The sequence below is a fragment of the Monodelphis domestica genome, chromosome 1, assembly GCF_027887165.1.
Source record: "Monodelphis domestica isolate mMonDom1 chromosome 1, mMonDom1.pri, whole genome shotgun sequence".
Lineage (NCBI taxonomy): Eukaryota > Metazoa > Chordata > Mammalia > Didelphimorphia > Didelphidae > Monodelphis > Monodelphis domestica.
The window spans coordinates 537,551,195-537,563,855 of NC_077227.1; the positions used below are offsets into that span (position 1 = coordinate 537,551,195).

The 12,661-nt window shown below is 40.9% G+C and overlaps 1 protein-coding gene across 1 annotated transcript in view; it reads left to right on the top strand.

Moving 5' to 3' along the window:
• The window catches only part of CYS1 (cystin 1), a 50,353-nt gene extending 38,673 nt beyond the window's left edge, over nucleotides 1-11,680 (top strand). Inside the window, exon 3 of the mRNA XM_007476141.3 lies at nucleotides 3,123-11,680. Coding sequence (XP_007476203.3) covers nucleotides 3,123-3,228 — 106 coding nt within the window. The 3' untranslated portion in view covers nucleotides 3,229-11,680. The remainder of the gene's footprint in view (nucleotides 1-3,122) is intronic.
• Nucleotides 11,681-12,661: the final 981 nt, after the last annotated feature.

Consider the following 12,661-nt stretch of genomic DNA (forward strand, 5'->3'; position numbering starts at 1 on the left):
ATTTGTTTGATAGAATCCATCTGGACCTGGGGATTTTTTCTTAGGGAGTTCTTTGATGGCTTGTTCAATTTCTTTTTCTGATATGGGGTTGTTTAGGTAATCTATTTCTTCCTCAGTTAGTCTCAGCAATTTATATTTTTGTAAGGATTCATCCATATCACCTAGATTGTCATATTTGTTGCCATATAATTGGGCATAGTAGTTTTTAATGATTATCTTAATTTCCCCTTCATTAGAGGTGAGGTCTCCCTTTTCATCTTGGATACTGTCAATTTGGTTTTCTTCTTTCCTTTTTTTAATTAGACTGACCAGTACTTTGTCTATTTTATTTGTTTTTTTTTTCAAAGTACTAGCTTCTAGTCTTATTTATTAAATCAATAGTTCTTTGACTTTCAATTTTATTAATTTCTCCTTTGATTTTTAGGATCTAACAAAATATATCTAAAAGTATCATTTTAAAAATGCTAGTTGCATTTTTTAAGACAAAAAGGGAGGATTTGTGGAAGAGAGAAATTATAAGGCATGCAAAAGGACAGAAGCAATGGCTGAGTAGTAATCTGTCAGTCAAATGAAGATTCTGATTTGGAATGTTACCAAGAAAGACAGTTTGGAGCCAAACCAACTGCTGGATGAATTCGGGGCTTAGCTGATGGTGGTTGCCTTTGAATCAGGGTCCTGACTGATTTCCTTTGGTTGCCTTTGAATCAGGGAAGGAAGAAGCTGGGTTTATCCCTGGGACTTGGAATAATCAAGCTGGAGGTGGCCTGGTGACTTTGAAGGCAGAAGAAGAAGAAGGACAATAGTCCATATGTCTCTCTGACTTGCTCTGTTGGTGATAGTGACTGAAATACTAGACCTATCAACCATTTCTCTCAATATTATCCAATCTAAGACTAACTATAGAATTAGGGAAACCCCCAACCCTCTTACCTCCATCCTCCATCTTTTCCTGTCTTTACCAAATAAACCATTACTTAAGATAAAAGAAGATAGAGAGTATTTTCATTTGAGACAACATTAACTCACCCTGACTAATTTAGAAGCCAGAAGAAGAACAGGGGAAGGGGAAGCTGAAGGGAAGAAGAGGGGAGGAAGGGAGGCTGAAGAAGAGGGAGGAAATGGGAGGAAGGGAGGTATATAGGGAGGAGGGTAGGCAAAACAAAAGAGCTGCCTGATCCATTAGTTATCATTTACCCATCAAATATACCCCCTCTATATTATCTATTACATTAGGACTGTCTTCCTCCTTATCATTTTTTGTCATTCAGCCATTTTTCAGTTGTGTCTCATTCTTCATGACCCCATTTGTAATTTTCTTGGCAAAGAGACAGGAGTAGCTTGCTATTTCCTTCCACAGCTCATTATACATATGAGGAAACCGAGGCAAATAGGGTGAACATGACTTGTCCAGGGTCACACAGCTAGTGCATGTCTGAGGCCACATGTGAGTCTAGGTCATACCAACTCTAGGTCCAGGGCTCTACCCATAGAGCTACCTTGCTGCTCTAGCTGTAAGTTTGTAAAGCACATTATCCGTGTCATTTCACTTGAACTTAATGACAATACTGAGGTAGATGCTATTATTATCCCTGTTTTTCTGATGAGAAAACTGATGCTGAAAGGTTCTGGGACTTCCCCCCAGTATTTGAAACCACATCTTCCTGACTTCAGGTCCAATGTACTCGGACCTGTACCACCTGGCATCCTCCTTAACAACAGGGACTCTCTTTTTTCCTTTTATATACCAGGCTTGGCCTTGTGCTTGACTTGTATTAAGTGCTTAATAAATGCCGGTCATTCATTCTAGGAAACCAAAGGCAAAAGGGCTACTTTCCCTCCATCCTATCTATGAGCTTCCATCTTTCACCAAGAAGATGGGCAAGGAGGCCTCAGTGAATCCTCAGACATTTTTATTTTAGTGGAAAGAGTTTCTGGCTGAGCATGAGAATGTGGTTGTTATTCAGTCCTTTCAACCCTGTCTAATTCTTCATGATCACATTTTGGGGCTTTCTTAGCAAAAATACTGCCATGGTTTACCATTTCCTTCTCCAGCTCATTTTACAGATGAGGAAATGGAGGCCAACAAGGTTAAATGGTTTGTCCAGGATCACATAGCTAGGAAGCATCTGAATGCAGGAAGATGCGTCTTCCTGGCTCCAGACCAGGCACAGCTGCCCCAAGCCTGAGGATAGCTCGAATCCTACCTTCATTGGAGGAGAGGAAGGAAATAAACATTTAGTAAGTGCCTACTATGTGTCAGGCACTGTGCTAAGCATTTGAAAATATTATCTCATTTGACCCTCATAACAACCCTGGAAGGTAGGTACTATTATTCTCCACATTTTACAATTGAGGAAATGGAGGCAAGCAGAAGTTAAGTGACTTGTCCAAGGCCACACTTCTAGTGTGATTGAGTTTGACCTGAGACCAGATTTGAATGACTGAAAAAACCCAAAAACCCAGCAGTGTGTCCTTAGATAAGTTAACTCTTCTCTCAACCTCCATTTTCCCACTCCCAATAATAGTAGCTCACATTGATACAACACATCAAGCTTTTTAAAGTTTCCACTTTCTTCACAACAACCCTATGAGGTAGGTAGTGTGTGAATTCTTAGCTTTATTTTAGAGATGAGAAAACCAAGGCTCAGAGAAATTCAATGGATCGCCCCGAGTCACACCTATAAAGTGAAGGGAATGGGCCCACATGATCTCTAGGGTCCCTTCCAGCTTAATCATTGTGTTATCCTCTAGGGAAGGTAGCAGGGCATATGGTGAACTAGGAATCTAAAGACCTTTGTCCAAATCCTTGCTATGGCACCCACAAGCTCTCTGTGCCTCAGTTTACTCAGGCATCAATAAAGAGATTGGACTAAGTGATCTCAGTTTCCTTACAGTTCTTAGATCCGGTGATATCCAGTATTTGTGCTTTGGATCAGGCTTCCTTTTATTTAAAGTTCTCTTTACTGACTGGTTCTGGAGCCTCGGGATATCCATCCAGCATGTCCCCAAGCCCAACTCATAGGACCAAATGGAGATTTCCACTCTCAGGGACTGTATTCCCTCCAACCCTTCCTTGCCTGATAGATGTTTGTCTTAAGCCTCCCCCATCTTTTCACCCACAGGACTCCCACCATGAACAAAAAGAAGTCTGAAAGACAAACTCCCATCCTGTATGACTACTCAGAAGAGGAGTTGATGGCAAGCATCGAGCGGGAATATGGTCGCTGAGGGCTGGCATGAGCCAAAGAAGACGGGTGACTTTGGAAGACAGCCCTTAAACAGTTAAAAAAGGCACATCCTCCAGGGTGGAAGAAAGCAATGTCAGCTTCTGCCCCTTCCCCTGCTCCCCACCGGCCAGAAGCTCACACAACATGGAACCCAGTGTGGTCAGGCTGCTCTTCCACCAAAGGCACTGGGTCAGTGGGGAGGACGATGGAGAGCCTTCCAGTAAAATGCCAACCATCCCTGAAGTGCATTTATAGATCTATAGTCCATTATTACAGCAGAATGGGTCTATGGCTCAACATTTGTATTTTGCAGATGAGGAAACAGAGGTCCAGAGAGATAAAGGTAACTTCCTAAGGTCATACAAGAGCCAGGACTCTTTCCATTACACTCTCCTACCTCCCACTTGTCAGATGGCTTTTAAAAAAGTGACCTTTGAGAAGTCAGCCCCTAAAGGCAGTCTTCTGCATGACTGGCCATCCAATGTCACTGCTTGAAGTGTCTGGTCAGAGACTATAGGAAGAACCATTCTTACATGGGACAGTGGAAAGAACATTTTCTCCGGGGAATCAGAGAATCCGAGTTCTAATATCAGTTCTGATACTTAGAAGCTGTGTGACCTTGGGCAAGTTATTTAGCCTCTGTAAAATGAGGGGATTAGAGCGTGTGACCCCTCCAGTCCCTTCCAGCTCCAGATCTGAGTATTGTTGAGTGGTTTTTAGTCCTGTCTGATTCTTTCTGACCCCACATAGGGTTTTCTTGGCAAAGATGCTGGGGTAGATTGCCATTTTCTTCTCTAGTTCATTTTACAAATAAGGAAACAGGTAAAACAGATTTGAGTGATTTGCTAATAAGTGTCTGAGACCATATTCGACCTGAGGTCTTTTTTCTGTATCTCCTTTTGGGTTGTTCAGTCATTTTTCAGTCAAGTCCAACTCTTCATGACCTCGTTTGGAGTTTTCTTGGCAGGGGTACTGAAGGGGTTTGTCATTTCCTTCTCCAGCTCATTTTACTGATGAGGAAACTAAGGCAAACAGGGTTATGTGACTTGCCCAGGGACACACAGCTAGGAAGTGTCTGAGGCCAGATATGAACTCAGAAAGTGAGTCTTCCTGCCTCCTGCTGACTTTCTATTCACTGTATCACTTAGCTGCTGTGATCTATAAACTGATGATCCAGACCAAACATCTGGTAGACATAGGAGAAACTACATTAGTGTACTCTATAAGTAACCTGTTCCTCTGTTCGTTCTTTGGGGGAAGGGGAAGGGAAAGCACTACACATTCAAGAGATCATCAACTAGTCATCTGACCCTTCTTGGCGTCCCAGCTTTATCATCAATGAAATGAAGGTGTTAGACTGGTCCCTTCCATCCCCTGACATTCCTGTAAAACTAAATGTTTCCTTGGTGTCTAAAACACAAGCCTGGCCAGGGCATAAAGACTGGGATGCACCTTAGTGCACTCTATATGAAATCAACTCTTTACTTATTCCTAGAATAACCCTTTGCTGGATCTCAGTTTCCCCATTGGTAAAATAAAAGTATTAAGAGTAGATGACCTCAAATGTTCCTTTTAGACTCCATACCAGCCATCTCCAGTCATTTTACTTACTTAGGTCTCATTTTCCTCATCAGTAAAATGAGGGTAATAATCCATCCCTATGGGATCAATATGGGAAAGGGCTTTGTGAACCTTAAAGGGACGAAGGGATGTGCAAATGTCAGTTATTTATTTTTCATCCCATGATTCAAATCTCTACATTTTGTGGGAGATGCGACCCCAGAGTCTGAATTCTAAATTCTAATTGTCAAATACGTTTGCCCTTTAAGATTTTTGAAAATGAACCATTCCTGGTACTCAGAATACTGTTGTCACAATGTCTACCACAAGGGAAAGTGAATTCCAACAAAACTCTTTTCTAAGAAATTTAGTTACCAAAAGTGGAGATAAGGTAGAAAACTAGGATGAGTTAAAGCTAAGCAAATTTCTGCCACTCTGAGTTGCTTTGGGGCTTTTAGGATCACACTGTTGTAGAATCTCAGAGTTGGATTGGATCAAGCAGCCATCTAGTTCCACTCATACGTGAAAAAGAAATCCTTACTACAAAGTTCCTGGTAAGGACAGTCTTTGTAACCTCCAATGATGAGGAACCCACTATCTCCTAAGGCAACCCTTTCTACTTTGGAAAGCAATAACGTTAGGAAGGTTTAGGGTCATCCCCTGCAAATCAAGTCAAAATTTACTTCTTTACAAATTCTTTTTATTGCTCATGGTTCTACCATCTGGGACCAAATAGAACAAGCTAATCCCTCTTGTACGAGAAAGCTCTTCAAGTACTTGAAGAGGCCATATTTGTTTCCCAAAACATACAGCCCTTACCTCATCCCCAGCCTTTTCTTCTCCAGACTAAATTTTCCTGGTTTCTTCAAATGACCCTAATTTAGCCTAAATTTGAGACTCTTCTTCATCCTATCTATCTTCCTCTGAAAACCCTCCAGTAAATCAATGCCTTTTCTAAATTTCTAAATGCCTAATTCTAAAATTCTAAAGCTTAAAATTTCTAAATTTTTAAGAGGCACTCAGAACTGAATATGATATTCCAGCCATTGTTTGATTCTCCATTTTATCCAACCACATGAGGCAGGATGTGGGAGCCCCCACAGGAGGGTATCCTCTTGCCTCTCTGGAGATAGTTCCAAACTCAGTAAAATGGAAATTGCTTGCATCAACAGACAAGGCAGGTCCTCCAGGTACCTATCTATGGCTTTAAGAGACTGAGTGTCTGAGATAGAGCCTCTTCCCTTCTTCCCCTTCCTCAGTCACAGCTACTTCTAAGTTCATGGTCTCTGGAACTGGAAGAACCCTTAGGGAACATCTAATTCAGGGCTTTCTAACCTGTTTCATGTCATGAACCCCTTTGACAATACGATGAAGCCTGTGGACTCTTTCTCAGAGAATGGAAATGCTAGGCTTCAGTTAGAAATTATTGAAAATTGAAGTCAGCTAAGTGGCTTAGTTGACTGAAAGCCAGGCCTAGAGACAGGATGTCCTGGGTTCAAATTTGGCCTCAGACACTTCCCAGCTGTGTAACCCTGGGCAAGTCACTTAACCCCCATTGCCTAGCCCTTACCATTCTTCTGCCTTGGAATCAATACACAGTATTAATTCTAAGATGGAAGGTGAGGGTTCTTTTTTTTAAGAGGTTATTTAATATTTTTTTTTAATTTTCCCACCCATGGACCTCATGTCCAACCCCATCTCACCTCCTTTCAACTGAGGAGGAACCCACAAGCCCAAAGTGCTTGTACAAAGCTGAATACAATAAAAGTAAAAGAATTGCAACTGTTGAACCTAGGTCCTCTGATTCCAAATTCAATGTTCTCTTTCTGTTCTGCCACACTGACCCACCACTTTGTGTATGAAGGAAACTGTCACCCACTTGACCTCATCGCCTGTCGATCTGGAGGCCAGGTCTGTGTGCCAGGAAATTGAGTCACGAGGTTCGAACAGCAGCTAGAAAAATGCAGCAACAAAGTCAAGAATCAAGAGACAGGCAGAGTTTAGTCCCTTGAATTGCTCCCCTGGACTGCCCCCCCCCCCCCCGCCAGATGTGATGTGTGAGAGTTAGAGGGCAGAGAAAAGATTTGATAAACCAAGGCAAGAGGGGATTTTGGTCTCTTTTCTTCCATGTTTGTGGCTAACTGGACCTCCCTGTGAGCATGGCTAGAGGGCCCAACATGGTGGCCATAGAATAGCCAGCTAAATGAAGCAATGAGGAAAGTACCTTTATATGTCTCTCTCTTATTTTTCCATCCTTCTTTTTCTCCTACTATCTTTGATTAATAAAATTATTACTTTATGGCAAGTCTCAGAATTTTCCCTTTTACACTGGGCCATTCACCCATGGCAGAGGCGATGATCAGCACTTTTTCCACTTCCCCCTTCTCCAAGTCCAGACCAGCTTTGGTAAAAGAGCTTTTGCACCCAGATGTTTTGACCCCTATTGTTACATGTTATTAATTTGCTCCCCACAACCAGGGCCAAAATCAGAGTTTCTTTGAAAGGAGATCTTTAGTCTTTATGGGGACAGTCAGGTATCTAAAAGCTCTTCCTTGTCTAGGCTTTTGCCTCCTCATCCACAGGAGGCTTAAAGAGTTTCTTCCCCTAGGAAGGAGAAGGGTCCTCCCAAGCCACCCTTTCTACAGACCCACAATGGCTCACCCATTGCCTATGGATTTAGTAAATCCTGGGGCTGAAACACAAACCCTGTTCTTGTCCCCTTTTCCAAGAGTATCATACTGCAAACAGTACCAAGTGGGACTCCAAAAAAAGGCGAGGATCACTGCTGGACTGGAAATTATAAAAGACAAGCCCCAACAAGAACAATTTCCTAGAATTGATTAACAGGTATTTCACAAAAGAGGCAAAACCACCCACGAGTCTGTGACTACCTGGTGCTAGTCAGAGCTTTGATGGACAAATAAAAGATCCCATCAACTTATTATTATTACCTTTCTTGGGCAATTCTGATCTAGTACCTCAGTCTCTGGAGCTAGATGAGACCATAGAGATCAAAGTCCAATCCCGTCATTGGACAGCTGGGAAATGGGCTGAGAGAGGGGAAGGCCACATGGGTCATTCAGAGAGACAAGATTTGAGCCCAGGTCCCTCCAAATCTGCCACATCTGCCTGGAGCAGCCCTCAGACTTTTCCTAAGGAGTTAGCGGATGGAGAAAATGCACACTTGCCCCCAAATCTTCTCAGGGGTCAGCACAGAGCATCCCCAGAACGGAGGGCTGCTTTTATTCAAGTGCCTGAGAAACAACCTCCTTTTTGAAAGAAAGCACAAGCCCAATTTCTGCTCTTCTGCCATCTGGACTTCTTTTATTTCAGTTAGAGCTATTTCAGGAAGCAGCGAGGTGCAAAGACACAGCTTTTTCTCAACACAATGAGTCTCATGATCTCTGGCTTTTGTCTGTGCCCTTTCCGAAAGTCAGTGTTCCAGCTGTTGAGCCAATTATCATCCATCTATATCTGGGTCATATAACACATGTAGAAGAATGGGGAACTGGACTATTTTTTAAATTAGAGAATATTCAACTTGGAGGGGGGGAGGGAAATCCCTGCTATCCCCAATGGATAAAAGAACCACAGATAACTAAGTTGCACTAAGTTGTAACTGGAATGTCTTCATTATTTTCCTAATAATAAAAATCTTCTTTGGGAAAACAGGCATTTTATCGCAAGTTTTACAGCACTAACTTACATTTTACAGGTGTTTTCTAATTGGAGACTTGAGTATTTTGCACAAATAGAATAGATTAGCAAGTTTTAGGTTACCATTTTGTTTGTATGGTTTGTTTTTGTTTTTGTCTTTAGCCAAAGATGATCTCTGCATTCTTTTCCAACTTAAGCCTTTTTAAAACACATTAAGACATATCTGACCTGGGAAAAATGTTTTTGCTGTAGCAGATTAAGGATTAGCCTTGGAGTCAGGAAGATCTAGGTTCATATTCGGCATCTGACCCATATTGGCTGCCTGACTTGGAAAAGTCACTTAAAGTCTTTTTTTCCCCCCTTAACCCTTATCTTCTGTTCTGTTATCAATTCTAAGCCAGTAGAGCAGGAATGACTAGTCAATGGGAGATAAGTTTCTTGCTGGAAGTATCTGAGGTCAAATTTGCACCCAATACCTACTGACTCCAGTCCTGGCACTCTATCCACTGTGCTACTTAGCTGGCCACACTTAATGCACTTAATATCTCAGTACTCCAAAAAACTCTCTAAAATTGTAAATTGCTATACAGTTGCAGATTTGTATAGGTTTCCTTAATAGGAGTGAAGAAATACACTCAGGAATCACATGTTTAGACAAAAAAAAAAAACATTTCCTGGAAAGAAGTAAGAAATATATGTGGCCAAAAAAAAAAGCCTAACTTCTGTTGTTGCACCCGGCAATAAAATAGGGCTGACATGGCTTCAGAAGAGCTAAGCATCTGCTCTAGTCCCTCCGGGTCACATGAGGAACTCTGCTTTCAACAGAAAAATGTATTACTTTACTGTGCTTGACACTGAGGATGTAGCAATGTACCATGGCATGGTCTCTCCTAGGCTTGGATTGGGAGGCTGGTGAAGGAGACAGAAGGAAAAGCTTAAGGGACTCGAAAAGCTTTAATCTAATTTTTTCCATCCAACTATTTTTTTCACATTGTAGTTACAGAAACAATTTTTAAAACTTTTTTATGATATTTTTCTGATCCCAAATGTTCTCCTTCCCTCTCTCCTCCCCAGGAAACCAGTTATATTGAAGTAGATTTTTTCCCCCATCCAAGTTCACAGACACTGAAATTTTTCCCATTTACCAGACTCCTCATTTTACAAATGAAGAGAGACTCTAGTTTTTCTGCTGGCCAAATGAGAGAGAGCAAAGCTTGCTCTTTAGTTTACCTTTGGTTCCGACTCAAATCCGTTTGTACATGAATTCAGAGAGGATCTTGGGAGTATCTAAGAGTCTCCCAGCCCAAGTAACAGAAGGCTTTGATCTCCACTCAAATGAAAGGGGCTGGTGGAAAGGACAGACCTAATCTTAGACAGCCGATAATCTGCCTGGCTTGCCTTTGATGAGGACAGTATGGCCAAGACGACATGAGCTTGGCATGCCATCTCTGCCTGCATGGCAGTCCCCACAGGACCAGTCTAGTGTAGACTATGAGATGAGCCACCACAGAGGACCAGTGGGGGCCTTCAGAGTGAGAACCAGTGAGAGCAGATGGTTGGCATCAGCTATAAAGGTCTGAGAAACCCTCTCCCATGTATTCCCATTCATTTCATCTCTCTGTGTGCTTGTTGTCACCACTCATGACATGTATAATTCTGGGATAGTAAGCTAGATTTTTAGGGTGAAATATTCTTTTGCAAACTTTCTTACCATGCTTTTTTTAAATTAATTAATCAGTCAACAAACATTTAAGCACCTGTTGTTGTTCAGTTGTTTCAGTTGTGTTTGACACTTCATGCCCCCATTAGGAGTTTTTCTTGGCAAAGATAATGGAGTGGTTTGCCATTTCCTTTTCTAACTCATTTTATAGATGAAGAAACTAAGGCAAACATGATTAAGTAATTTGCCCAGAGCCATATAGGTGGTAAATGTCAGAGGCCAGATTTGGGCTCTGGAACGTGAGTCTTCTTGACTCCAGGCCCAGTGCATAAATGACCTTAGCAATCGATTGTTTGATAAACCCAAAGACCCCAGCTTTGGGAATGAGAATTCATTGTCTAACAAAAACTGCTGGAAAAATGAGAAAACGGTATGGTGGAAACTAGATATAGACCAATATATCACACCCTATGCCAAGGTAAGGTCAAAATGGGTATATGATCTAGATATAAAGGGTGATACCGTAAGTAAATTAGGAGAACGTAGAATAATATACCTGGCAGATCTTTGGAGAAGGCAAGAATTTATGACCAAACAAGAGATGGAGAGCATGATAAGTTGTAAAATGAATAATTTGGGGTAAATTAAATTCAAAAGCTTTTGTACAAACAAAACTAATATAACTAAGATTAGAAGGGAAACAACAAATTGGGGAAAAAATTTTTAAACAAATTTCTCTGATAAAGGTCTAATTTCTATAGAGAAAATTTATAGAAAACTAAGTCATTATAACACTAGAAGCTATTCCTCAATTGACAAATGTCAAAGGAGATGAATGAGCAATTTTCCAACCAAGAAATCAAAGCCATCCATAATTATATGGAAAAATTGTTCTAAATCACTCTTAATTAGAGAAATGGAAATTAAAACAACACTGAGGTACCACCTCATATCTAGCAGATTGGCCAATATGACAGAAAAGGAAAGTGACAAATGCTGGAGGGGATGTGGCAAAGTTGGGACACTAATACCCTGCTGACAGAGTTGTGAATTAATCCAACCATTCTGGAGGACAATTCTGAACTCTGCCCAAAGGGCTTTAAAAAGACTGTCTGCCCTTTGATCCAGCCATAGCACTGCTGGGTTTGTATCCCAAAGAGATAATGAGGAAAAAATGTTCATATAAAAATATTTACAGAGGCGGTCTCTGTGGCGGCAAAAAAATTGGAAAACGAGAGGGTGTACATCAACTGGGGAATGGATAAACAAATTGTGGTATATGTTGGTGATGGAATACTACTATGCTGTAAGGAGTGATGAACTGAAGGAATTCTATATGAACTGGGAGAACTTGATTGAACCGATGCATAGTGAAATGAGCAGAACCAAGAGGACATTGTACACAAAAAGTGAAATATTGTGGAACTATCCAATGTAATGGACTTTACTACTAGTAGCAATAACAATAATCCAGTATATTCCTGAGGAATTTATGAGAAAGAATGCTATCCACATTGAGAGAAAGAAATATAAGAATAGAAATGCAAAAATAAAACACATGACTTATCACTTATCATTTGTTTATATGGGTATATGTTTTGGGTTTGGGCTTTAAAAGATTGTTCTATTGTAAAAATGAATAATAAGGAAATTGGTATCAAGTGATAACATGTGTACAACCCAGTGGAATTGCTTGTCAGCTCTGGGAGAGGGGGAGGAAAAAGGGGAGAGAAAGAAAATGAATCATGCAAACATGGAAAAATATTTTTTTTAAATAAATTTTAAAAAAATTTTAAGACTATAAATTGCAAAGTATTTGGTGATCTACTTAGATCAGCCTCCTTATTGCTCCAGAAACTGAGTACTCCATTTCTAGACTAGGCCATTTTTTCATTCTGGAATATGCCTGGAATGTTCTCCTTCCTCATCTCCACTTAATGGCTTCCTTTAAGTTCCAACTAAAATCCCAAAGAAGCTGTGGTTCAGTGGTTTGGGCACTGGGCCTGGAGGCAGGAAGACTCTGAATTAAAATCCAGCCTCAGATACCTCCTAGCTATGTGACCCTGGACAAATCACTTCACCTCTGATTGCCTAACAAAAGGATCCACTGGATTCACTGGAGAAGGAAATATTAAATGACTTCAGTCTCCTTGCAAAGAAAAACCCCATGATCCATGGGGTCATGAATCTACCATGACTGAAAAGCAACCACAAAATCCCATCTTCTACAGAGAGTCTTCCCCAACCCATCTTCATTTTAATATCTTCCTTCTGTTAACTCTTTTCTCATTTATGCAATGTATAGAGGACAGGAATTGTCTTTTGCTTTTTTTTTTATCCTTTGTATTTAGCACAGTATTTGATACATAGTAGGTGTTTAATCAATGCTTATTGATGGCACAGCTAAGTGGCTTCATGGATAGAGAGTCAGCTTTGGAGGAGGAACATCCTGGGTTCAAATCTGGCCTCAGTTAGTTCCTAACTGTGTGACCCTGGTCAAGTCACTTAACTCCCATTGCCTGATTCTAATTGCTCTTCTGCCTTGGAAGTGATTCTT